We start from the raw sequence: 27,093 nt of genomic DNA, 5'->3' as shown, positions 1-27,093 counted from the left end.
AGGGGACAGGCATCAAAGTAAGGAGAGGAATAAGCCCCCCATGCTTCGCTGACTTAGCTCCACAAACCACCTTGCTCCCTCCCCCGCCCATTCTGAAATCTTATCTCTTTCCACTCCCCATGTGTACTTAAGTATCTGATCTTTAAAAAAAAGCCATACAAAATTAACATTAAAAAAATAAATTTATTTCCAGTCTGGAATACTGAAGAACAAGCATACAGATAAATATTACAAAGAGCAAAAAATCAGAACATGAAAAATGACTTAAGACAGGGATTCTCCCAAAAATACTCTGAGTTTACACATAAACAGAGTTTTAAAGACATTTTCCCACAGTCACAGACGGCAAAAACTGTATTTGCGACATTTATAAATGCAACAGCTATGGAAATGGAAAGCATCTGATTTCTTTCTCTAATCATTTGATTAAAAATTTACACACGTGTTGGTTACCCAACTCCATTTCCCAAAGATATGATACAGAATTATATGATATTCTTGTTTGACACATTACAGACAACTTTAAAACTCAAATGACAGAAAAATTATCACTTCTTTTTGTATTTTATCATAGATTTCATTCTCTTATTAATCAACAAGGAAAAATAGACGTGACATGTATATGCTTTTCAGAAATAAAGTATTCCAATTTTTATTTGTAATTTCAGGAACTCAGTAAGTACATGATTATTTCAAATAACACTGACAGTTTAAAAATAAAAACAATCACTCAGAGGAGGGGCCTTAGAATATATTTTGGGCCATAAAATCTTGATGTAAATAGCTAAGGAAGTTAATGAGTCAGCATATTCTGCCAGCGCTCTCACCAACTGAATAAAAAGGCTAAAGATAGATTTTAAATCCCTGTATCGACAAAGTAACAACCATAGTTGTTTATCCAATTGCTCAGGGAATGTCTCAGCTATATTTTAGTTAAGTTCCTGTGGTACCACGATTTGGTCCAACCCATGATGACTTTCTAAAAGATCTTTGAGATAAAATTGAACACATTCATTTTACGGATGAAGGGACAGCTAGAAACAGATCCAGGACACAGACCCGGAGTTCCTGGCTCCCAGCCGAGTTGTTCTGGTGACACAGCCTCTGGGGTAAGATTCTACGTAATCGGTTGATTACAGAGGATGTTACCATTTCAGTATAAAGCGATGCATATGTGATGCTCAAATCAGAGCTGCTAATTCACTTCAAGGGTATCAAGGGTACAGCTGGCTGGCTTTTCTTGTTTGAGTGGACAGAATATAAATATCACAGCTGTTAAATGTCATCACTCTGGAGAGGATATTCCCTTATCGGTGTGGAGAGTCAGGATGTGAACAACATCTAAATTCTCACTGTAAACAAAACGCAGAGGTAGGCACTGTGGAAACACGTTTGGTCCTATGCTGCGTCCCCTGAGCGTGTGAAAGTGCGGACTGTTCCTACAGTATGGAGACTGTGGTGAAGACAAGATCCACTCCCTCGATAAACCGAGGGAGCACGTGCCTGGGCACTGTATTTCTCCAAGGAGAATGGTTATAAAAAATGACACTGAAGAGCCTATCTGGTTTGGCTCAGTGAATACAGCATCGGCCTGCGGACTGAAGGGTCCTGGGTTCGATTCCAGTCAAGGGCACATGCCCGGGTGGTTGAGGGCTCGATCCCCAATAGGGGGAGTGCAGGAGGCAGCCAATCAATGATTCTCTCTCATCATTGATGTTTCTATCTCTCTCTCCCTCTCCCTTCCTCTCTGACATCAATAATAATTTTTTTTTTTAAATGACACTGGAGAATTAGAATAGATAGCATTTTTTTTAAATCCTCACATGAGGACATGCCCTTTTTATTGATTTTAGAGAGGAAGGGAGAGAGAGAGAGAGAGAGAGAGAGAGAGAGAGAGAGAGAGAGAGAGAGAGAGAGAGAGAGAGAAAGAAACATTGAAACATTGAAACATTGATCAGTTGCCTCCCGCAGTCACCCCAACCGGAGATCGAACTGAAACCTGGGTAGCCCACCAGGGAATTGAACCCACCACCCTTCGGTGCATGGGATGATGCTCCAATCGACTGAGCCACACCAGCCCAGGGCTAGACAGCATTTTAAGAGGTCTCCACTAAATCGGACCACCCAAGCTGAGCACAGATTTCTTTAACTTAGGAATCTTCAAGGCAAACGTATAGGATGTGATACGAGAAATCATGGAAAAGCCAGTTACACATATGATGAAATTTTCTTACTAGAAAGGTATATATTGGGAAAAAAAAAAAGCGAGTAAAAAAGCCAATGGGTACAAAACTTCTCTATTTCAAACCAGAGTGAAAAAATATAGGTTACCATTTCTCCCATGATAAGAAGGCAGAGCAGAGAAGTCAAGATAATGAGCCTGTGTCTGGCTCCTGAGCTTAACTAGAACATAAGACCAAAGTCGTGGGTGGGCTCAATCTGTACACTGAATGGTTTTAGGGTCATGGACGGTACCTGTTACAAAGCGCTTTGTAACAAGAATGTAAGAAACGGGAAGCTGTAGCAGTTGCTGGAAGTAGCATCCCAGTACTGCCCTTAGGTGGACTGAAGTGTCCTGTCGCTACACTGTACTCAGGGGGCTCGACAGCTGGAAAGGGAGCCAATTGGACACTTGGTCCTACTGGGCATTTTTACATATAAATTGTATGTCCTCTTATGTGACTTACAGGGATTAGACCTCCACATGATCATTTTAGAAAGCCATGTAAGCTTCCATTTTCCACAAAAAAAGAAAAACATTTACTTTGGAAAAATAAATATCAAGAAGCTTACTTTCAGATAGACAATAGAAGACTAAAAATGGGACAGATAATGGTAGTGTTAAAAGGGTGTAAGCAAAATATTGCTTCAATCAACAATTAAGCAAAACAGTGATTGCATATAGGAGCCATACAGCAATTTTCAAGTAAGTGTCTATTCCTCAGAACCTATGAAGCAAGCCTTACAGCTCAAACATCACATGATACTAACTTTTCCTTTCAGCTCAAATTGCTGATTCTGACTGCTTGGACATCCTAACGGTTTTTGATTCTTCATCCGTGGGACTATCGACTGGCACCTGTGGAAAGAATCAGAAGATGAGAAAATTTATAACATCTGGCATATGCATTATGCCAGATCAACAATCGGCTCAGGAATAAAGAAAGAGCTGAGAAATAGACTGGCTTCACACTTACTCTATGCACACATCTCTCAATAGTATAACCACAAAAGTATTTATTACTTACAGCTTTAATATCGCCGTTTGTAATTCCTGTATTTATATTTTGTCTTCTCAGATCAGACTTGATTAATGCTGAAACAGAAACATCAACAGTTACGGCAGAGTAAGTAGCATTGTACTTTCTCTAAAGTAGTGCAAAGTCTTTTTTGATCTTGTCAAATTTAGCACACCATAGTGCCATTATATTCAATAGCATCCTTGCGGTCTGAAAAAGTAATAGTACCTCTCTAAGCCATTGACTTAATCAGCAATTCATTCGTTAGTGAACAAATACAGGATGCCAGGAAACAAGGATACAAAGGTGAACAGTGCAATTCTTTCCCTAAAGCACCTTCCAATGTAGGGAGCTATTGACTCGTAGGCACTGTATAATAACTGCAACAATTCAGGGTTGTATAAGGTGTCGTGGGAGCATGGGGGAGGGGGGCGGGGATGCCTACGTCAGGCAAAGGAAATCAGGGAAGGCTTGCCAGAGGAGACATATTTGAATTGAAATTTGAACAGTGAGTAGGAACTTGTCAAACATATGAGAGGACAGAGGAAGGCCTTCTGGGCGAGCAGATTATAGTATATGCAAAGATATTGGGACAGGAGGAGTTGTTTAGCCAATTCTTGGCACTAGAGGTAGTCAGGGATCACTGAGGGAGATGGCAGGATTTGAGGCTGGGTTGGTAGGTATTGTGGACACGGTAGAGAGTTTACACTGCATCTGAGAGGGGAGGACGCTCTCAGGGCTATAATAGAGTGAAACACTCTCTGTCTCTCTGACTCTATCTTAATTGTAGCCTGCATTTTCCCCCAAGGCTTTCAGGCAAATAGCTCCTGCTGTAGATATGCTAATCATTAGAGGAATGCTGCTTGAGGCTTGAGTTGTTGAAAGAATAGCCCTTGCCAGGGGGTGCCTCTCAGAAGAGGTAGGGGAAATATGTACAAAATTATGACTGTTTATCAAAGATTTGCAGGAGCCTCAAGAGCAGGCTCAGACCAGTAGGGGTCCACATTAGTGGACCAGGAACAAAGAGATTTAGAGATTCACCCTCTTCCCTGGATCCCTGTTGGCACCCAGATATCTGGAGTTCTCAATCACATCTTGCCCTCCTTTCCTCACTTAGTTTTCCCTTGACATAAAAGAAGCCTGAATTCTGGGCTCTCTTAGGATGGATTTGAGGAATGTCTACGGCACCCTCATCTTCTCAAGCTGGTGGCGCCATCTTGGTCAAATGAACCTCCAAGCTCTGAAATTTTGAATATTGGCCTTTTGAAGCTTCGGGCACACGGACACACGGACACACTTTGGGACTGATAACTCAAGGAGCTCAGTCTGGCAGTTGCAAGGAGGATCATTATTGCCAACAAGATTAGAGACAGGAGGGTCAGTTAAGAGGTTTTAATCCTGCTGAGAGAGGCATGGTGAGGCATGCATATGTGAGAAATGGATATAAAGGGACAAGTTTCAGAGATATTTGAGAATAGAACCTAAGACTCGTTGCTTTGATAGAATATGAAAAATGGACATAAAGCAGGTAAAAAGGGTCATTAAATGCTCAATAACTCACCCACAAAGAATATAAAAAACATAGGGAGGAGAGAAAGAAAAAAGTGGGTGACTTAAGTTTTCTTGTTTGGACAATTGAATGAATAGATGGTGGTCCTAGTCACTGAAACTAAAAATATAAGAGGAATATGTGTGATGAGAAGATGGTAAGTTCAGTCCTGGACAGGCTGAGTATAAGATGCCCACAGAACATCTAGGTCTGAAGATAAATAGATGATTGGATGTAAAAGAGACACAGATTTGGAGTTACTAGTATTAGTGATAGTTAATGCATAGACTGACTGCTTAAGGAGAGTGTGAAATAAGCAAAGAAGATAAAAGCTGGTGGGTAGTTCACTAATCAGTCATAAAACAAAGTAAAATTGGGTCGTAAAAGTAAGACGTCCTTTGAAATCCACATTGTCCCTTATACTTCTGCTCCATTGCTGATACCAACAGTTTAGAAATTCAGATATTTATGCTAAGCTAATTGGACATATGTAAATGACTTTGAAGAAACTGGTGATGTTGTGCAATGAGATCATATTTAAAAGCAGTTTAGATATTAAAACACTAAGCTTTAAATTGCAGCCACGATCGCCATTGACTGATCAGCTCCACAATGTTGTACAATTTGCCAAATCAAGGAGGCTACTCACTTATTTTTTTAACATGGAGAAAATGTGTATTTTATCATTAATACTAATTGCAGAATTTACAAACACTATGAATGGCATTATCACCCACTTTTTTCAATGGATGCAAATGGGCTGTGGACAAATAATGTGCTTTACAGGGACTGCATTCAAATGCTAATTCCTATGTCAAAGCAAGAACTCTCAACAATTCCAGGGGGAGAAATGTAAAAAGAAAAGGTACCACCTTCATCACACCTCAGGACTTCCCAGCCCTCTTTCCTGTCTATACAACTGAATCCATCACACCCTCTCCAGTAAAATTCTCAACATGTGAGAGAAATTACTTAGCATTTTTAGATGGGAGAAGCATCAATGTAAAACAATTTCAAAGTTCTTTTTCCACTTAATCAATTTTCTAGACTTGATTTGTTTGAATTGACATTTATGAATCTGATTATAAAAATAATGTGAAAACAGAGTTCAAAACAGCTTCCTTTTTCAAAAGTTCAACAATAACAGCACAGACAGTGTTGCTCAGTGGTTGAGCGTTGACCTATGAACCAGGAAATCACTGTTTGATTCCTGGTGCAGGGTTTCAGGCTCGATCCCCAGTAGTGGGTGTGCAGGAGGCAGCCTATCAATGATTTTCTCTCATCACTGATGGTGCTCTCTCTCCCTCTCCTGTCCTCTCTCTGAAATCAATAAAAATATATTTTAAAAAATGCAATAACGCCCTAGGTGGTTTGACTCAGTGGATAAAACGTGGGCCTGCGGACTGAGGAGTCCCAGTTTGATTACAGTCAGGGGCACATGCCTGGGTTTTGGGCTTGATCCCCAGTGGGGGACAGCCGGTCAATGATTACTCTCTCATTGTTGATGTTTCTCTCTCTCTCTCTCTCTCCCTCTCCTTTCCTCTCTGAAATTAATAAAAATATATTAAAAATAATAATAACACTATTAGATAGACATATGTTACTTTCCCTGGAAATTAAGAGTCAACATGGAATTATTTATGACAGATCAGTAGTTAAGGCAGTTAAAGTATTACCTGCCTCAAAGTTTTGTATGTTTTATATTACTAACGGAAGAAAACGGGGGAACTCCCTTACAGCAGGATGTGCCTTTTTTTTTTTTGCTGTTTGTTTTGTTTTTAGAGAATTTTTATGAGTTTTTTTGAGCCAAACTGACAACGTATGTCGGGGAGCAGATCTCTAAAGCTCCTTGGGATGTTTTCCTTGGAGAACAGGAGGACACTCACTCTCTTTAAATATAACGAATGAACGATAGTGCTCTTAGGCGGTTGTGTATTTCCGAAATAAGTGTTTACCACTGGTAAGATTTCATGTTGGGGGTTTCAAAAAGAATGATCAGGTATTCAATAAACATAAGAAGAAAGCCTTGCTTCCCGTCTTTTGGATAGATTCCGTCTCTCATGTTGGTAAAGGGCGGCAGAAAGAAATGAGCAAGTGAAATAACAGTAGAAGCCAGTCTGGACCAGAGAGCCCTACTGGACAGGCATCGCTTCTGAATCCAGTTTTACACTGTATGTCTGAACAAACTGTGGATCCAAGTGCTTTAGCATGCTCTTTCTCTGGAGGTGGGCACTACCCACTCTCCTGCTCGGGTCTCTTCTGATTACACCCAAGAAGCGTAAGAACTGGCTAGCCAATGCCAAATGCTATTTCCATCGCCACCATTCGACTTCTTACACCACCGCCACGTTGTAGTAATAGCTAACATGATTAGGCTTGTCCTAGGTGCCAGACACCTCCAATAATCCTCATAGCAACCCTCGAAGGCAGGCTTTTAAATACCCTATTGCCTAAAGGAGGGAAGGAGGATTTGAAAGGGGAAGTCGCTGGCCTAACGTTACACAGCGAGTGAGTAGCAGAATCAGAACCTGAGGGTGGGTATGCCCACTCCAGCTCTACTGACTCCTGTTGCAACCGTTTTGTTTTCTGTGCCGAGTGATTGTATTGAATTTGAAACCGGAAAGATCAATTAACAGCTTCATATCGTTGGAAGAAAACAAATCATAGCCTGCTTTCTATCTCATTTTTGTCTTGAGTTCTGCCAAGCCATTCAGAATCAGTATTCGTGAAAATGAAACAGAAAGACAATCTGATACAAGTACTTTTGCCAGAAAAATAGCCTGATTTACCTGTCAAAATGATGCCTACCAACATCCAAGCGCAGAGGAACATGTTTCCTGCCCATGGATTATAGTCTGAGGTGAGCTTTCCTTGAGCCAGCGTGAACAGAATTCCAAAAATCTAAAATAAAATAATTATTTTCATCGAATTTGCTTTTAAAAAATAAGTATAACGTTTTCCCCAGAATTTTCTTAACGATTTTACTCATTTGACTTGACTTCTAGAGTCATTCATTAAAAGGTGGAATTTTTAAAACAAAAACTAGGGTCAAACTCATCATCTGCTAGAATATTCGGTAAACCAATCACCTCAGGTGGAAGGGAAATCAGAGGTTTACCTGTGCAGCAGCATTGAGAAGACCGGATGAAGTACCTTCGGATTCAGGGTACGTGATTTCAACAGCAAATTCAAAGCCCAAGGGAAGGTAACCAGTCATGAAGAAACTAGGAAAATGCATCCAGAATTACAGGGTTACCAGGAGGGCAGTGTCACATGGAGGCAGTCAGTCATTCTACCTCTCAGGCCCATTGGAATGATCAGATAAGCCAAGAGAATGTCTTGAAGTTGGTATGTGAAAGTGAGGCACTTTTATTGTGCATCCACTGACCCCCAAAGACACAAGAACTGAGAAGCAAAACAATGTCTAATATTTTTCTGAGAAAAATAAAGTTACTTGGACTAAGTAAGGCTTATCCATTTTTCACCTACATATACAAAAAAAAATCCAATTTAAAACTATTTTTTATATTTCTAAACGATTACACATTTATATGCTCAGGATGAATCTTTTAAAGTTTAAAATGTTAAAGAACCCTTGGATGAACTTTAAAAATTAAAAAAACCACAGTAGTCCTAGCCCAGTGGTCGGCAAACTGCGGCTCACGAGCCACATGCGGCTCTTTGGCCCCTTGAGTGTGGCTCTTCCACAAAATACCACGGCCTGGGCGAGTCTATTTTGAAGAAGTGGCATTAGAAGAAGTTTAAGTTTAAAAAATTTGGCTCTCAAAAGAAATTTCAATCGTTGTTCTGTTGATATTTGGCTCTGTTGACTAATGAGTTTGCCGACCACTGTCCTAGCCGGTGTGGTTCAGTTGGTTGAGTGTCGTCCCGTGCACCAAAAGGTCACCACTTTGATTCCCGATCAGGGCACACACCGAGGTTGCAATTTTGATCTCACGTCAGGGCACCTGCAGGAGGCAACCGATTGTGATGGTTTTCTCTCTCTCCCCCTCTTCCTTCCTCTCTCTCTAAAATCAGTAAGAATATATTTAATATAAAATAAAACACACAGTAGTAATATTTCCGAATCATAACAGCATGCTACTATTCCTCCTAATCACCTTTGATACTTACCCAAGCAACCCTCCAGTAACAAACACGATGATAATGTATTGAAGGTCCAGTGTGAAAGTAAATATAACCATTCCCAAAAAAGACAAAATGTAAACTACCAGAGTAGTCTGTCTAAAACAAAACAAAACAAAACAAAATTGTTAGTATTATATCCTAAGCACATAATCACCGTGTGGTTAGCCATTGCTCTATCCACACAGTAATAAATACTTTGGTTTTCAAGATTAGGTTTCCCTTATCTATGGAAAATATTTCCACCAAAGCATGGACTTCAAAGCTTAAATTTCAACAACAGCAGACAACAAAACCCACAGCATATCTAATGCTAGTACAGGAAGGAATATTTATATGGATAATATCATTTTTATGTCTCCAAATGGGATGGTTCCCTATCCATATTTCAGGACTTGGGTTAAATTCTACCTCTTCCAAAATGCCTTTCCTAACCATTGAAGCTTACAGCATTGTTTCTTTCTTCTAAATTTCTTATCATTCTGCTATCCATATAATTGATACTTGATGTCTATTGGACTTATGACATCTGTTTTAGTCTGTATTATTATTATTTAATTTTTAAAATATGACTGAATTGTTTTCCCCATTTAGACCACAAGTGTCTTAAGGACAGGGACCATATATTGCTTGCCACAACTCCTACCTAACCTAAGACCCAGGGCAACAGAGAACACATTTCTATGACTATCAAGTTTTCTAATTATATAATGGACCAAAAACTATTAATAAGTTTAATCCCTGACATAGGATCCCTTCATCTATAAATTTAACGGGTTTCACTCTAGCTACCATTTCATAATAATGAAGCTGTAGCAAGTGCTATCTTAAATTATGGGAGAACGATCTTGGAGAATTCAAAGTCAGAGGTAATTTGAAAGGGGTTAGAACAATGGTTCCCAACGTGGAGCACATGCCCACAGGGGGGCAATTTGATTTTTAAGGGGGGCAATTTGAGAATGAGTTATTAACGGATTGTTTTTGCATTTCTTATGGTTCTGGGGGCCTCATATACAGAATATAAATATATATTGTGACATTTATGCATTTCAGTTCTCTATTATATGTTTTAAAACTTTATTTGCTTTTTTTAATATCACTTCATATTATTATTTTTTTAAAACAAGTTCTTAGTGGTTTCTTCCTCAGTATTTCAGCTCTCCATTCGTTCTTTTATTTTTCTCTTTCATGGATGCCATGTTCTTTGGAAGCTTGTTTAGACCAAGTTAATGTCCTTTTAAGCTTTTTCCTTGTGAATAGGAGTTCACTTTTTGAATAATAAGAATTATATGTCACGGGGGGTGCATCAGGATTTAGAGATGCTTAGGTGGGACATGGCCAAAAAAAGGTTGGGAACCACTGGGTTAGATAATGGTATTAAACATATTTTGGGCCTTGAAGGTGGACAGGACACAGTTCCATATTTTATTCATTCCATTTATTCACCTCACTTTCCTTCATTCATTCATCCATGTATTCCTCCCAAGTAAATGGAATGTTTCTGCCTGTTAAAAACTGTAGCTATTTCTTTAAGGCTCAGAGCAAAAGATGCTGCCTCTGAAACCCCTTTCTCAGTCTCCCAGTTGGTATTACTCATTTTCCTCTTATATTATCATTTTGCTGATTCCATATAGATGTGCAATATAGTGTTTTCAAATTGTGTATTATATTATAGTTAAGTGGTGCTATAGTTGGGGACACTGTAGTCAAACTTTTTTACCAAAAAAAAAAATCCTTATGCTCAATAATAATAATTTTCTGGTAGGAAAGAACAACATTTTGCTTGTTTTTAAGCTCACAACATGAGAAAAAAGCAGCATAAATCTTCTGTCAGTGTTAAATGTTTCTCAGAAAGGACTTTTTTAAAGAAGTGGTATGCATGAGTATTACTGGAGGAGAACAGGTTCATAATGTATCCAAGTTCTCAAAATTTAAATAAATATGACCCTCAAAATCGGACAATATGTAAACTACAGAAACATTCAGAAGCGAAGGGAACCTAAGCGTGCCTAGAATCCAAGTCTTGTAGTAATAACACTTTTTAAATTTTTTTAAAACTAAAAGCCAAAGTTTTCTTTAAAACCAAATGAACACCATACATCTATCTAACTTCGCTTACTTGTATGTTTTGGTATAATCCAGCCATAAGCCACAGAGAATGGAGCCCACCATCCCAGCGACCACCAGTGTTAGCCCAATCCTTCCAGCATTCATCTCTTCTCCCTTAAAAGAATTTTCATAAGAAGTTAATCAGACACTTCTAATTCTAATGCATCCTTCATATTCCCATACCTTCACATAGTCAATGGAAATAATCAGATAGAATTAAGCATACCACATAATAGGAAGATTTGGTATGTGTTTTAGGATGGGAGCGGGGGAAGGTAAAGCACATATAAAGGACATTATATTTTCAAACCAGAAAAAAACACCTAAAATATGGAGAAATCAAAAAGGGAAATTTTCTTGATCCTCTATAATTAGAAGTACAGTGATTTTTGTTAGAATTCCTAAGTAAGTCACCGATGCCTGATAAGGAGGTTAATCTGACAGCTTTTACTTATTACAACTGCTTCCTCCTTTCAAAAGCAAAGAGAGGTCAGGGCTTGATATTTACTTCTTCATATTTGTGTTGATTTCCCTTAAAATGTTTTTTGTCTTTTTCCATATAACCAGTCACACAATTTCTTTAAAAAAGAATAGTAATTTTAAAAAGGCAGGCATTGTCAAAGCAATAATAACTTTCTGCTTTCCATTTTGTGTGTTTTATAAATTAGATTAAATGTATTCTCAATTGCGCCCTAGCTGGTTTGGCTCAGTGGATAGAGTGTTGGCCTGCGGTCTGAAGGGGCCAGGGCTTGATTGCAGCCAAGGGTACATGCCCGGGTTGTGGGCTCGATTCCCAGTAGCGGGTGTGCAGGAGGCAGCCGATCAATGATTCTCTCTCATCATTGATGTTTCTCTCTCTCCCTCTCCCTTCCTCTCTGAAATCAATAAAAATATATTTTTTAAAATGTGTTCTCAATTGAAACAAATATAAATCTTTTACAGCAACAAGGTCATAAATCGTTATTCTTATGATCATGCTAACAGCAATTGTACAGCTAAAGGAAAATTCTTGGCCAAGCATGCAACACAATATCGGCAGAAGCTTACCTTATAATATGTCAGTATCATTTGATTTAATAATGTTGAGACTGAATAAAATGCTCCAGTCATGATACCTATAATGATAAGCACAAAACTATAAATAAATGTACCATTACCAGTTCATAAAGTGCCATGGAGTTCTCTGTGACAATTATGAAAATACAATGTATTTCTCAGTTGACCGAGAAAATTAAGAACTCTTGCCATTTCAGGATGTGGGCTGATCAATGAACACCTAACTTACTAGAGAATATGATAGGAAAATTCTGTCATTACACCATTTATCATTATTTAGATTCTGATATACTGACCATGAATCATAGCCCCATGCATAACAATGTACTAGAATATGGCAGTGAAGCAACAGATTGCTTACTGAGCACCCACAGTATACTTGAGCTAATGAATGTTAAAGCAGAAGGCACACTCCCTGCTTCAGAGATCTCACCCCTGCATCAAGACGGACAAGGCAAATTAGTAAGACAATATAAATTAAAGAATACTTAAAAAGATAGAAATAAAACAGCTGGTTGTCAGGAAGTATATGACTAGGTTTGAATCCTGGTGTTTCCTACATAATGTGTAGCTTTAGGTAAGTCTCTTAACCTGGTTGAAACTTAAGGTTATTATTTCTCTCTTTCTCTTCATTACTAAATAATTCAAGCATACAAAATAGTACAGAGAATAATTTGACAAACACGCTTACTCTTCACCCAGCTTTGTCAAACATTAACACTTTACCATCTTTGCTTCAGATTCAATTTTCAGACCTTTGCTAATCTTATCCTTTTCTCCTGTTATTTCTCAGAGGTAACCCTGATCTCGATCTTGGGATTTATTATTTTAGATGTTATAATTATTTTAGATATTTATGTGTATCCATAAACTACAATTAGAATTTTGTGTGTATTTAAACTTTATATAAATAATATATTATTTGTATCCATTGCAAGTTGTTCTTATCTCTCAATATTATGGTTTTGATATTTATCAATGCTGATATTTTTATTTCTATTCATTAGCTTTCTCTGCTGTGTAATAGTCCGTGAGTGAATACACTTCAATTTATGTATCTCTTATCCTGTCAACAAACACTGATCAATTAACACCTAACTTACTAGAGATTATGATAGGAAAATGTTTGCCAGTTTTTTGCTAATACAATATTATAATGATTATTCTGTGTTTGTTCTTATGCATAAGGGTTTCCTAAGTATATACCTAGGAGTAGGACTGCTTTCTGGATAAGGCCAAATTGCTCTTCGAAATGGCTGCATCAGTTTACACTACCAGCAGAATTCCTTTACTCCACATTCTTGTCAAACCTGTTTTCACTAAATTTAAAAAACTTTTTAGGGAGGGGCAATTTTTGAGTGATATTACTGGTATACCTTGCTCTGGTTTTGACTGGCATTTCCTCGGCTATTAGTAAGGTTGAGCATCACATATGAGCACTACACACACACAAACACATAAATGCTTTCCAGTTTCCTTGGATTGTTTGCTCTTTTCTTGTTGATCAATAGGAGTTACTTTTATATTGTAGGTACTAAGCCTCTGTTGGTTATATACATTGCAGGCATTTTTCTCAGAGTCTATGTCTTTTCACATTTTACTGATGCTTTTTAGAAAAGACCATTATTTTGATACAATCATCTTTAGCAATCTTTTTAAGTATGTACTTTTTGCATTAAGAAATTCTTTTAGGAATACTAATGTGGTTTCCTATACTTCCTTCTAAAACTTTAAAGTTCTGCTTTTTACCCTTTGTCTTTAATTTATTACAATTCATTTTTGTGTATGGTATGATGTTGAGACCTAATTTTACTCTGCTTTTCCTGAATGGGTAATCAATGATTTCAGGGCAATTTACTATATAGTTCTCTTCTGCCAAACATCACATTTTTATATCTGCATAATGTTCTAGTCATTAGAGCTCTTGACAAATATTCCAGATTTTCTCTTTCCAGGCACTTAGTGGCATGGCCATAGACTTTAAATGTGAGCAAAGGTGACATTTCCCATTTTCTGCTTTAGTAATCATGGAAGCATGTGCCTCTACCATGCACTTGCTGTACAACTTATTACCTTTTGATAAACATCTCTTACAATGTTATTTACTTTTCAGATGTTTCTATTATCTTCCCATTGGATTATAATTATTTCAGAACAGAAATCGTACACGTATCACTCTTCTTCCTAGCTCACACAGCATCTATCAGATATCTGTTGATATCTGATAATTACTACTGAAATAAATTGAACAACAGTGAGATAACTGTTAAGCTAGCTGTTGTAGAACTGCTTGCACATTTCAGGTACAAGAAATAATGGCACAAAGTTACAGAGACTAGAATGAAAGTATATATGCATGTGGAGGCATACTTGTGTGTGTGATTGTATATGTCTCTGACAGGAGGTTGGTTATAAATTTGGCTGAAAGAGAATTTTGTATTGGGAAAGAGTGAAAGATACCACCTTAAATGACAGGCTAAAGAAATTAATTTGGCCCTAACTGGTTTGGCTTAGTGGATAGAGCGTCAGCCTGCAGACTCAAGGGTCCCAGGTTCAATTCCGGTCAAGGGCATGTACCTTGGTTGCGGGTACATACCCAGTAGGGAGTGTGCAAGAGGCAGCTGATCAACGTTTCTCCCTCATCGATGTTTCTAACTCTCTATCCCTCTCCCTTCCTCTCTGTAAAAAAATCATTAAAATATATTTAAAAAAAGAAAAGAAATGAATTTGCTCTAAGAGATAATAGTGAACCACTCTACTTCCTAGTTAGAAGTTTTAGATTCAGGAATTCATTAGATTAAAAAAAAAAAAAAAGGAATTAATCCTGATAAAAGGGTAAGAGTTTAGGTCAGGGCATAATTTGTTATAACCTGTAAAACAATTATATACTAGGGTGTGCACTCCCCTAATAATGTATACAGAAGTGAATGATTTCTGAAGGCAAGTAAGACAGATATAGGGGGTGTTGGTGGTGAATATAACTGTGCCAATATAAGAAACAAAGAATAAACTGCAGTTAAAGCCACAGAGTTAAGATACGTATCTGTCAGCCATCTGGAAAGATCTGGGAGGGTGAGAATTTCCTTTAAGTTATAACTGGTCAAAGTGACCTCCTAAATGTCTAGTTTTGATCGAGGAGTCAGGATAGACTCAGTCTGCACAGGGTCAAACAAGACTATTGTTGATGGCATTTCCCACACGGTTACAGCAGTCCTAACTGTAGTTCAGAAAGCACCCATGGAACTCACAAAAGAAGGCACTGCTGCTCTACTCGAGGTCTATTCGTTTATTTTAAAAACACATAAGAAAATCCACCCTAAAGTGTTTGCTTTTAATTCAAAATTTAAGTTTGTGACTATGCTATCATTACTTTTATAGAGTTAACAACCCTACAGCTCAAACCACTAGATTAAATGAAAAGAGTCTACAATGCTCAAAGGTTTATAGAGACATCAAAGAAGATAAAAGAAAACCACTTACCATATGTGATCAACAGAAGGACAAAAGGCATGTTTTTAAACAGGTTCATTATTGAGTTCTTATAGGAGTACTCTGCAGGGGGACTGTCTTGAATGGCTGCTTGAGCCCGACTTGGTGGATAGGGAGGTTTTTCTTTGAATGCTGGAAACGTACATGAAAAGGTCATTAAATGAATGCATCTTCCGTAGTGAGGTGACTAAATTCAGTTTACGTTCAAAGAGGCAGTGAAAGTCCAAGAGTAAGGCTTTTCATTTTTCACTGATTTCTAAGTGATGACTAGTTTGGCATTGAAACTGACTAAAACTCAGTGATTTGGCCCATTCAAAACTGCAAAACCATTAGCAATACGTAACAAACTTGCCCACTGATTATTCCAGTTTTAGTTAAGCAAGAGTAATCTTTATTAAGTATTCAACAATTCTATTTCTAACTTTAGTTCAATTTGTAATTAGAGGTAACATCAGGTAGGAGCAAGCCAATATATTATTGAACTTTTAGAGGATTGTCTTGAGTTAGTAACTATTTCTTCTGAAATCTGGCATAAGTATTATCTATCTAATCCCACCTCTGGAACTGAAAAGGTCCAGGTGGACTCAGGGGGACTGCTTGCTGACTCACTCTAGCTGCATATGGGAAATCTGGGGGTAGAGCTGAGAGACAGAAAGTGTGATGGTTTCTGACTCTGTAGGTCATAGCACCGCCCATTTCTATGGAGTTAGGGACAGATTTCACAGGCTTTCAGGCAGCCATTTAGAAACTGCCCTTTTGCTGGGCAGTGAAGGATCCACTAACTTCCTGCAACAAATGGCTAGGGAGAGATTTCTGTAGGGTTTGGCTAGCCAGAAGTCAAGACTACTTACTAAAAGAGCTGAACTGCTAAAACCTGGTACATCAGAAATCAAAATCTAGTCTTAGTACTGACTCAAAAATTTGAACCAAAATAAAGTGGAAAATACCGTATTTCATTGAATCTAAGATGGTCTGATGCTGGCACTCAATGATCTTGCTAGGTATCAATAATAGGTTTTCACATAATCATGTCTCAGTTGGCACCAATGTTATATGCCATCGATTTTTTTTTTTTAATTGTGAAAAGAACGCAACACGAAATCTACCCTCGTAACAAATTTTAAGTTCACAATATAGTATTGTTAAGAATGGGCATAATGTAGAACAGAACTTTGGAACGTATTCATCTTAGATGCCATTGATTATTAAAAGCATTTCAATTTCAGAGATTTCGTGATAAAAGTGTACATTTTAGAATCAATGAAATAGAGTAAATGGATTCAGAAAAAAAGTAATATTTTCTAAGAGACCAGAACTTCTTTCTCTCTCTCTTTTTTAATAGTGGCTATTTCTTCCAACAAGGAAGGCCTGCCTTGTTGTTCAAAAGTGGGCTAGATCTGATGGACCTGGCTGTCAATCATAATCACGTAGAAAATTTAAAATAATACAGATTTTACGAGACTATCTAAGACTCAATGAATCATAACCTCTAGAACAGAACCTGTGAATCTGTATTAAACACAAAACTCTCTGGGGGTAGGGGCGGCTGGGGAGAGGTCAATGTGGGGGAAAGGAGACTTATAGTTTAAATAATAAAGAATTTAAATTAAAAAAAAATTCTCCAAATGCTATCAATACCCAGCCAGCTGTGAAAATCACTGCAAAAGAAATGATCCTTAAAGCTTCTATATAATGCTGCAACTCTTTAATTCTCCTATTTGCTGCTAAAAATTAAAAACTTAAAGTTCTTTACTCAACAAAACATGATTAATTATGATATAACTAAAACAGACTTCTAGTTTTACAGGTCTCACAACTAATTCAAGAGGAGACATAACTCATACATATTTACTTTGTAATATCCTTACATTGGAGGACTGGTAGACATAAATGTTTAAGTTGCTGCAATTTCTCCTCTTCCTTTCACCCTATCTGCTCCTTGCACTGTTGAGGAAGTCTGTTGTCCTTTCCTGAAAGGGTCCTAGTTAAGATAGGAGATATCTTTTTTATTAATATTGGTCATATAGAACTCACACAGTTGTAAAGCAAAGTTCAGAATGCAAAAATGCTTACAAGGTAGTCATGAATATTTACTGAATCTTAATTTTCTTCGGTTTTTATTTACTATGGCAAAATTAGTCTAAATGGCTCAGATCTGAACTCAAATGCAAAATAAAAACGATTCTTGATAGTCTTTAAATCCACTAGATTTATTTTCTGAATAGAAGTGTTTATTTTCATTTCAGGCAGTCAGTTGCCCTCTGAAACAAAATCAGGCCTGTGTCTACCAGCTACACGATATAATAAAGTTGGGTTTAAGTCTATATGAAGGAAAGAAAAAGGAATAAAAAATCATTGGTCTGTGACCCTGTACTGCATTTTCAAAGGATGAAAGATGGCTTTTTCCTTGTCCTTTGAAACTGAAAAACAACTGCCTTCTTACACCCTTCTTTTTTCCCCACCAAAAACTTGTGCCAATAAAACAATTAATTAATTAAATGAGATAAGCATATAGTGTGCCTTTAAGCATATTTGGTACATATCCAGCAATCAAATGTTAGAGGCCATAATAGAGTTCTCCCAATAAGAAGGGGATAGTAGTGTCAGTTTGGAAGGCTTGGGTTAATTTAGAAACACCAGATGGATTATACTCAAGCTCTGTGAGGGAAGGTAAAAGAGTTACATGGCATGAACCCTCAAGACAGTATTTTAGGAAGACTGCTAAAGACCAATTTAGTTATGTCACGTTGCTGAAAACACAAATTATAAAATAATTTAGGTTGTGCTTCCAAAGTATTTATGGGTAGAATTTAGAAAGTAGGATTGTCTCTTAGTAACTTAGGACCTTTTAGTAAGTAAGGACTTTTTAAATAACCCAAATTTTTCCCAATAGCAAATATTTGGATACATATTTAATTTATTCAAATTAAAATTTTAATTTAAATGTCACAATTTTCAACCTAAGACATTCACATCACAACTGTGTATTTTTTTGCTTTTATACGAGGCTTGGTATCTTAAGATTGGTCACCAAGCAAAACTTGACAGTAAGCCCTTTTTTTCCTATTCCATTTCCAGTCCATGTTTTACATTCCCCCACCCCCATTTCTATTTCCAGTGTGAACTATAAGCTATGAGTACATAAATAAGTAATTATGTACATACATAGTTCTCTTTTAAATTCTCAAATAGCACAGGGTGATATGCCAATGGTCACACCAATTATTGTGGGTGGTTGTTTTTGTTTTTTTGTCCTTCTCCCTTAACAGATAAAAATCTTATATTTGTAGCATCTCATTATATATGTTTAAGCACATATGTGCACATATGTAATTTCATATCTATAGATATTTCATATACAATCTATTAGTCTCTCACTTCTTCCAAAGAGACAATTTGAAAACAATAAAGAAAGGAAAACCAGAATTTATGTGAAGATTCATAAGCAATCGAAGGAAACAGAATTTTATATTGTAATAATCCCTATTGCTAATAGAAGACTCAGGAATGCAAAATGCATATGAACTATATTTCATCTAGCAAATCAAATATGGATATCAGAAAAATATACTTAAAAGTTTGCTTTTAAAAATATAGATTTCTTTGAGACATAAGTAAAACTTCAGACAATAAAAAATATATATTTTTAAAATATATGTATAGATTTCTTTTAAAACTTTGTTAAACTGCTAACATAGTACAGGGATAATTTGTCCTTTTTCAGTAGTCTGCACACAACAAATATGCCACTCACTAACTGAAACACAAAAACCAACCATAAGTAGACTGGATATGTCAGAATATTTCTTATGCTACCAAGAAAATATTTTGTTCATTATCTTAAGGGAAATTAAATATGTGGCTGAGCTTCCTATACCTGAAATTCATCTATAAAGGCAGTGTCTATCAAAACATTCTATCATCTTCAGCATACCTTTCATTGAACATTGAGGATTTCCTATTTGGAGATCATAAAACTTGAATTTTTCATTACTATTATAGCCATGGTAAAAATTAATATATAAATGAAAAACCCCAATTTAATTGTAAATTTTAATGATTACAAGATGGCCTTTCATCTTCAAAGTGCCCTTCCTCTCACATTAAGATATACTGAGCGCCTAAAGGGCAATATTATAGTTAGGTTAGCAGGTATATTACTTAAATAAACCTTACCTAGCCCTTTCCCTGAAATCAAAATTGTTTCCCATTAAAAATAAACTTTAAAAAGCAGACCTTCCCAAACCTTCTTCCAAACTGATGATGGCTGCTTGCAGCTGATTCTGACTGACTGCTTCAAGACACAGGCCCCGACGAGAGGACTCAGTGACGGAGGGTGGCAGCAGGGCTGTGCTGGCGTGGCCTAACAAGTAGATAGTTGCCACAGTTTGAAATTCTGCTGAACAGCTCGCCACTGCCCAGGATCATTCATTCACTGGTCAACATTTTCAGACCCAGTCAATTGTTACATTGAGGATCCTCAGGAGGATTTATCGTTAAAAGGAAGATTGTAGCCTATCTGCATCATATCAAAGCATTGACAAGAACTTGTTCCTGGCTAGGTTAGCGGAAGGTGCAGAACATGTAGAGGAATATGCAAGGAGGAGGCAGGTAATGTTTGAGACCAGCAGTTATCAGGGAAGAAAAGTTAGTAGGGGGACAAGTGAGATGAATTAGTCTTCAAACCCTTCACAATATTAAAATAGATGGGCCAGACATAGCCCTAGAGCTGTAACATTCGTTACCTGAGCAAGACAGTGTTACGGCAAGAATGAAACAAGCAAATGGCATTTGCGATAGTAATAACAATGTTTAGGGTTGGTTATTTTTCTTTTCATACGTTTTTCATGCATTTATCTACCTAAGCTCTAGGGAAAATAATCCACTTACCAATTATTGTTAAAATAAATAAAAGTGTGGCGATGGCTGATGTTCCATAAAACATGGTGCTGATATTATAAGCCAAAAGATCTGTGGTGTTCTGTGAGCTGGGCACCAACACTGGTGGTAGCAAAAAGCCAACTGCAGTTCCAAGCTGTAAAATAGACAGTCCTGTTAGCAGGTGTATTAGAAGAGAAAAAAGTACGTACTGCCAATTAATACAACACAAAGAGGACAGCTAATGTCTGTGAGAACGCTAACGCACCACGTTCTGTCTTTTTACAATGGTACCGTTAAAGAGGAACTGCTGACAGATACCTTCCCTATCAACAAACATTCACTGAGCTCCTGTAACCTAAATAATTCCGCTCTAAAGTTTGATGCTTACAATAAAAAAGAGAATAAGAATATGCAAAATAAGATTGAGAAAAGACAACCTATAGGATGGGAGAAAATATCTGTAAATTATATATTTGATAAGGGTCTACTATCCAGAATATACAGAGAACTCCTACGACTTGACAACAAAAAGACAAACATCCCAATTCAAAAATGGGCAAAGGACTTGAATAGACATTTCTCTAAAGAAGCTACACAAATGTGCAATAAGCACATGAGAAAAAAAATGCTCAGTATCATTAGTCATTAGGGAATTGCACATCAAAGCCACAATGAGATACTACTTCATAGCCACTAAAATAGAAAATAAGTGGGAAAATAAGAAATGTTGGCAAGGTGTGGAAAAAATGGAACTCTGTACACTGCTAGTGGGATTGTAAAACGAAGTGGTCACTGTGGAAAAGTTTGGCAGTTCCTTAACAAGTGAGACATAGAATTACCATGTGACCTGGCAATTCCATTCCTAGCTATTTAGCCAGGTTTTCAAACAAATATTGACTATTGTATATGAATATTATAGCAACACTAGTCACAATAGCCAAAAGGTGGAAACAACACAAATACCCATCAATGGATGAATGGATAAACCAAAATGTGGTATATCCATACAATGAAATATTCAGCCATAAAATGAAGTACTGATACATGCTACATGGATGAACTTTGAAAATAGGCTGAGTGAAAGAAGCCAGGCACAGAAGGTCACATATGGTATGACTACATTTATATGAACTATCTAGAATAGATCAATACAGAGAGAAAAAGCAAATTAGTGATGCTAGCCCTAACCGGTTTGGCTCAGTGGATAGAGCATCGGCCTGCGTACATAAGGGTCCCAGGTTCGATTCTGGTCAAGGGCATGTACCTTGGTTGTGAGCACATACCCAGTAGGGAGTGTGCAGGAGGCAGCTGATCGATGTTTCTCTCTCGTTGATGTTTCTAACTCTCTATCCCTTTCCCTTCCTCTGTAAAAAAATCAATAACATATATTTAAAAAAAAAAAAAGAATTTGCCCCCAAAAAACAAAAAACAAAATTAGTGGATGCTAGGGACAAAAGGAAGGGGGAAATGAAGAGTGACTGTGTAGTAGGTACTGGGTATTTGAGGATGGATGAGAATGTTTTGGAACTAGATAGAGGTGATGATTGCACAACATTGTGAATGTATCAGATGCCACTAAGCTGCACGCATTAAAATGGTTTATTTTATGTTATGTGAACTTCACATCAGCAAGGAAAAAATAAGGCTAAGTATGATAATCATAGAACAAGAAATAAAATCAAAGTACTAAAGGAGGCTCAATGGAGGGAAATATCAGATTCTTTGGGTGAGGGAGGTAACTGATACATGTTTCTCCCTCACATGGATGTTTCTCTCTCTCTCCACCCCTTCCTCTCTCTCTCTCTCTCTCTCTCTCTCTCTCTCTCTCTCTCTCTCTCTCTCTCTCTCTCAAATCAATAAACAGCCCTGGTTGGTGTGGTTGCCAGTTCACTTCCCAGTCAGAGCACATACTCAGGTCGTGGGTTCAATTCTCATCGGGTGCATATGGGAGGCAATCGGTTGATGTTTCTTTTTTACATTGATGTTTCTCCCTCTTCCTCACTCTCTAAAATGATTTTTTTTAAAAAGAGCCAAAAGTGGTTCATTTTTAAAATCAATAAACATATCCTCAGGTGAGTATTAAAAAAAAAAAAAGGAGTGAGGCAGAGATAACATTTACCAAATATTTCATTTGCTCCCTTACAAAACGCTAGCTAGAGATAATTAAACAGATAATTACAAGAGACGAGTAAGTATAGTATTATAATGGAGAGGTAGAGGGTGATAAGACTGGGAAGATCAAATAATTTATGATCCAAACAAGAATACTACTCAGAGTGAAAGGGACTCTGGGAGTAATTATACTGGACAACAGGTGTACTGTCCCAGGCAAACTGACATATGGTCACCCTAGCTAAGAGAGTACTTTGGAGGAGCACCTTGTATAGACTTGGAGTTCAGGAAAAGTTTCTGGAGGACAAAGATCTAATAAAAAAACTGGAGTTAGCCTTAGCCAGTTTGGCTCAGTGGATAGAGCGTCAGCCTGCGGACTGTAGGGTCCAGGTTCGATTCTGGTCAAGACACATGCCCGGGTTGCAGGCTCGATCCCCAGTAGAGGGCATGCAAGAGACAGTGAATCAATTATTCCTTTATTATTGATGTTTCTATCTCTCTCTCCCTCTCTGTTCCTCTCTGAAATGAACAAAAATATGTTAAAAAAAGAAAAAAGAAAGAAAAGAAACTAGAGTTAGCCAAGTGAAGTAGAAATATCCCCAGGCAAGGGGACATCATATACACAGGAAAGAGAGAGCATGACCTTGTGAGAAACTGTAAGTAAAGCACACAGTTTCCCTCAGAGCAGAGAAAGAGTAGGCATGTGAGGATGGGGGTGTGGAGAGAGGTGAGGCGGAGGAATTGGCAGGAAGGCAATGGAAGCCGCTGCAGGGGAGTGCCCAGACAGATCTATTAGAAAGACCACACTGGATGGATGTGGAGAACAGAGGGAAGAGAGCAAGAGCTGCGGATCGAAAGGTCGGTTCGCAAGCTCTAGGTGACGGCTGCAGGCAGCCAAAGCTAAGACAGTGGCACTAGAAAGGAAGAGAAAAGAGCTAGGAGGCAAAGTCAATTTTGATTGGTGGGGTCATATGGGATATCCAAATGGAAATATCCAGCTGGCCAGTGTCTATGAATCTGAAACTCATCCATATAGTCAAGCAATTTTTATGGAGACTCTACAGTGTGCCAGGCATTGTAACAAATGCTGGTGATATAGGTGTGTACATTCAGACCTTGTGCCTATTTTCGTGAAACTTACAATCTGATGGCGGGGACGGGAAGTGAGTAATAAAGAATGGTTAATATACGAACATATAAATATGTAAATATACCGACAGTGATAAGCACTACATGGAGAATTAAAATATAATTATGTAATAAGAGAATGATTGGACAACTCTAAATGGGATTGTCAAGAATTGCCACTGAGTGATATTTATTTATGTTTTTTTCTTTTCTTTCTTTTTTTTTTTATTGTTTGAAGTATTACAAATAGTAATACATATGTCTCCTTTTTTTCCCCCCCATTGACCTCCCTCCCCACCGGCCTCCAGTACATGCCTTTACCTGCCCACCCCCCACCCCCCCAGTGTCTTGTATCCAGCCACTGAGTGATATTTAAAATGAATTTAAACTGAGCTCAGTGACAATAAGGATGTAATAATGTTATCCTAAGAAGGAAGAATATCCCAGGCAGAGGAATGCTTCTGCAAAGGTGCTTATGCAGAATGCAAGTTTAGTATTGTTTAAGGAACCAAATAAGACATATTCGTAAGGTTGTATAATTCAAAGTAGACTTTAGATTTTAAGTACTATGGTAAATCATTGGCAAGTTCAAAGCAGGGCAGTGGCTTGATATGTTTTAAAAGGTTCTCTCAGGTTAGAGATCTGGCAATATTAGATGGGTAATTTAAATCTAGAATTCAGGAGTCAGACAGACTTGAGTATGAATGTTGGCACTAATTAGCTGTGTGACTTTCAGTAAATAATTTCATCCCTTCAAGACTCAGTTTCTGTATCTATAAACTGGGGAGAATCATAGTTCCTACCTTACATTACTAAATTAAATGATACATGCAAGTAAAGGACTTAATATGGTGCCAGGTTTTAGTGAGTGCTGAATAATGTGTATATTATTATAAATGATCACTCCATAATCTAGGCTGAGGTTGCACACTTGAGGGTGAGGAGCTACTGGAGTCAAGGAAGGATGAGAACACCCAGGTAGATATAGGCAGAAGAAGGCCCAGAGATGTGCTGATGGTTAGAGGGAAATCTACCTATGAGAAAACATTTCCATTTATTATCCATGAAATAGATAATCCATGGCTATGGAGTTGATAATATTTGTCATGCTCAAGGAAGTCTTAATCTTGAATATAATTTTGTAAATGTAAAATACTTTAAGTAAACAGTTCCTATCCAAGCGTGCAGAAGCAAACAACTAAAATATTGGTCATAAATTATTTTAGATACAAAACAACTATAGTTCAAGCTACCCCTTCTGCACTTTTAGAGAAAGGAAATAAATATAAAGCATGTAGAGCTTATCTTTTTTTATGGATTTTAAATAAATCTTATTGTGATCTTGAAACAAGTATTGGATTGGAAGTAACATTCTTTTTTTTTTTTAGTTTCTTTTTTTAATATATATTTTTTTATTTCAGAGAGGAAGAGAGAGAAACATCAGTGATGAGAGAGAATCATTGATTGGCTGCCTCCTGCACGACCCCCACTGGGGATCGAGCCTGCAACCCTGGGCATGTGCCCATGGCTGGAATTGAACCAAGGACCCTTCAGTCCACAGCTGAGGCTCTATCCACTGAGACAAACCAGCTAGGGCAGAAGTAACATTCTTTTGTTACATAACTACATATATTGCTACATGTAGTACAGAGAGATATGAAGTTCTTGGTGTACAGATTTTTAACTAGATTCTCCTCAAGCTTAATGAACACTCAATACAATTCACATAAAGTATAGAACTCCATATGCAAAATGTAAATTACAATAAGAGAATCATTCTGCAATTTTAAAAAAACACACATTCTACTTAGTAATGCTAATGGAATGTGAACCTTTGGTGTAAGAGAAGACTAGGAAGTACCTTAATGGAGACTTGGCAATGTAAGCCACCCTTTTACAATGGATTCCAAGATCTGTGATTTATCTTCATTTTCTTATTGTTAAAAATTGGTCACTGGACTCAGGAATTTGGTGAGATTTTTATCACTAGAACACCTATTTAGCAGTCATGTATAAGTGTTTGTTATGTACCAAGCACTCTGCAGACTGCTACTATATAAAATTAAACAGGGCTATTCACATTGACAATTAAATGGAACAAACTTCCCAGAATCCAATACCTCTTTTGCAAATACCCTGGCGGGTTTGACAAAAATAATACCTACCCAAGTCTGATGCATAACTACACTGCCAAGTCTTCTATGATGTCAGGCACATAGGAGCCAATTCAGTTAATTATTTTATAGGTAATTCTCAAAGCAAAGTGATAAGGTGCTCACTTTAAACCGTTTTTGTTTTTTTTCAAAGTCCTGTCCTTACAAAGAGACCAAAATCCCTCTTTACGCCAAGGCTGACTCCTATTCATTTAAAGACAAGCCTCCTGAAGGTCCATCCGTATGCCTAGCTTACATGGCCTATCACTTTATCTGGTCCTTTAAGCATCCGATTCTCATCTATCATCCTAGTCCTTACCTGATTGCCTAGCACGGCGGTGGCACAAGCTGTGGACACCTCTGTGGGCCCAAACCACACTGAGGCGATGCGGGAGGGCAAGCCCAGGATGAAGACCTGGGCCACGGAGCACAGGGACTGGCCCAGCATGGTGACCCAGAACAGGTGCTGCTGCACACTGCCGCACTTGACCCAGGCGCCCAGGCAGTTGAGGCCGGAGCCCAGCAGGGCGGTGAGACGCAGGCCTCGGGTGTCCAGCAGCCAGGTGGCTGGGAAGATGAGGGGCACGTACGCCAGCATGTACACCATGGACAGCCAGTTGATGTGCAGCGAGGAGACGCCGTAGAAGCCCTCGAAGATGTTGCTGATGATGCTGTACTGGATCCACTGAAAGGCGTTGACCATCGAGTACAGGCTGAAGATCAGGAGCACCGCAAAGCGCCGCGCGGAGAGCGCCGTCCGGGGCGCCAGGGAGCCCTCGGCCCCTGGGGGCTCCTCCCCGGGGGTCGTGGGCAGCAGCCGAATCTGGGTCTCCTCCTCCGGGGCCAGCTGAGTCTGCAGCCTGCCCAAGGCACCTGAGACGGCCGTGGGGCTGTCCCGAGGGACCCCATTCAGGGCCACGCAGCCGGCTCTGGGCCCGTTCTGCGGCTCCGCGCTCATCTTCCCGGCGGGCGAGCCCCCGGGGGCCGGGAGGTATCCTTTCGTAGGCGGATGCCCGGGCGCCACCGCTACCCCCTCCTCGTCGTCCGGCCTGGCCAAGTCCCGGGGCTCCCCGGTGCTGCCTCGCGCCCCCAGCCTCCTCCCCCGCCCTGCACCCCCTGCCCAGCACCCGAGGCCCTCCCGGCACCCCAACCCAACCTTTTGGCCCACCGCTCCTGTGTGTGGCCCTCTCTCCGACCGGGAGCGGCTGGTGGGAGCCCGAACTACAAAACA

The 27,093-nt window shown here is 38.5% G+C and overlaps 2 protein-coding genes across 2 annotated transcripts in view; one reads left to right on the top strand and one right to left on the bottom strand.

Annotated features, from left to right (window-relative positions):
- The window catches only part of SPATA45 (spermatogenesis associated 45), a 70,993-nt gene that overhangs the window by 30,213 nt on the left and 13,687 nt on the right, over positions 1-27,093 (top strand). The window contains exon 2 of the mRNA XM_080647943.1: positions 3,300-3,347. The gene's annotated coding sequence lies outside the window, so the exon portion shown is untranslated. The remainder of the gene's footprint in view (positions 1-3,299; positions 3,348-27,093) is intronic.
- FLVCR1 (FLVCR choline and heme transporter 1) lies at positions 170-27,093 on the bottom strand. The gene is made up of 10 exons (XM_080647940.1): positions 26,182-27,093; positions 20,479-20,623; positions 15,580-15,720; positions 12,091-12,158; positions 11,054-11,157; positions 8,923-9,033; positions 7,907-8,012; positions 7,578-7,689; positions 3,249-3,316; positions 170-3,079 (listed from the first exon to the last, which is right to left on the bottom strand). Exons 1-10 carry the CDS (start codon positions 26,818-26,820, stop codon positions 3,005-3,007), a joined length of 1,569 nt encoding a protein of 522 aa, XP_080504066.1. The 5' UTR covers positions 26,821-27,093; the 3' UTR covers positions 170-3,004.

This window comes from Plecotus auritus (assembly GCF_963455305.1).
Source record: "Plecotus auritus genome assembly, chromosome: 12".
In the NCBI taxonomy this organism is placed as follows: Eukaryota; Metazoa; Chordata; class Mammalia; order Chiroptera; family Vespertilionidae; genus Plecotus; species Plecotus auritus.
Note: the sequence above shows the minus strand (reverse complement) of the source record. Positions and strands in the feature narration are given on the sequence as shown.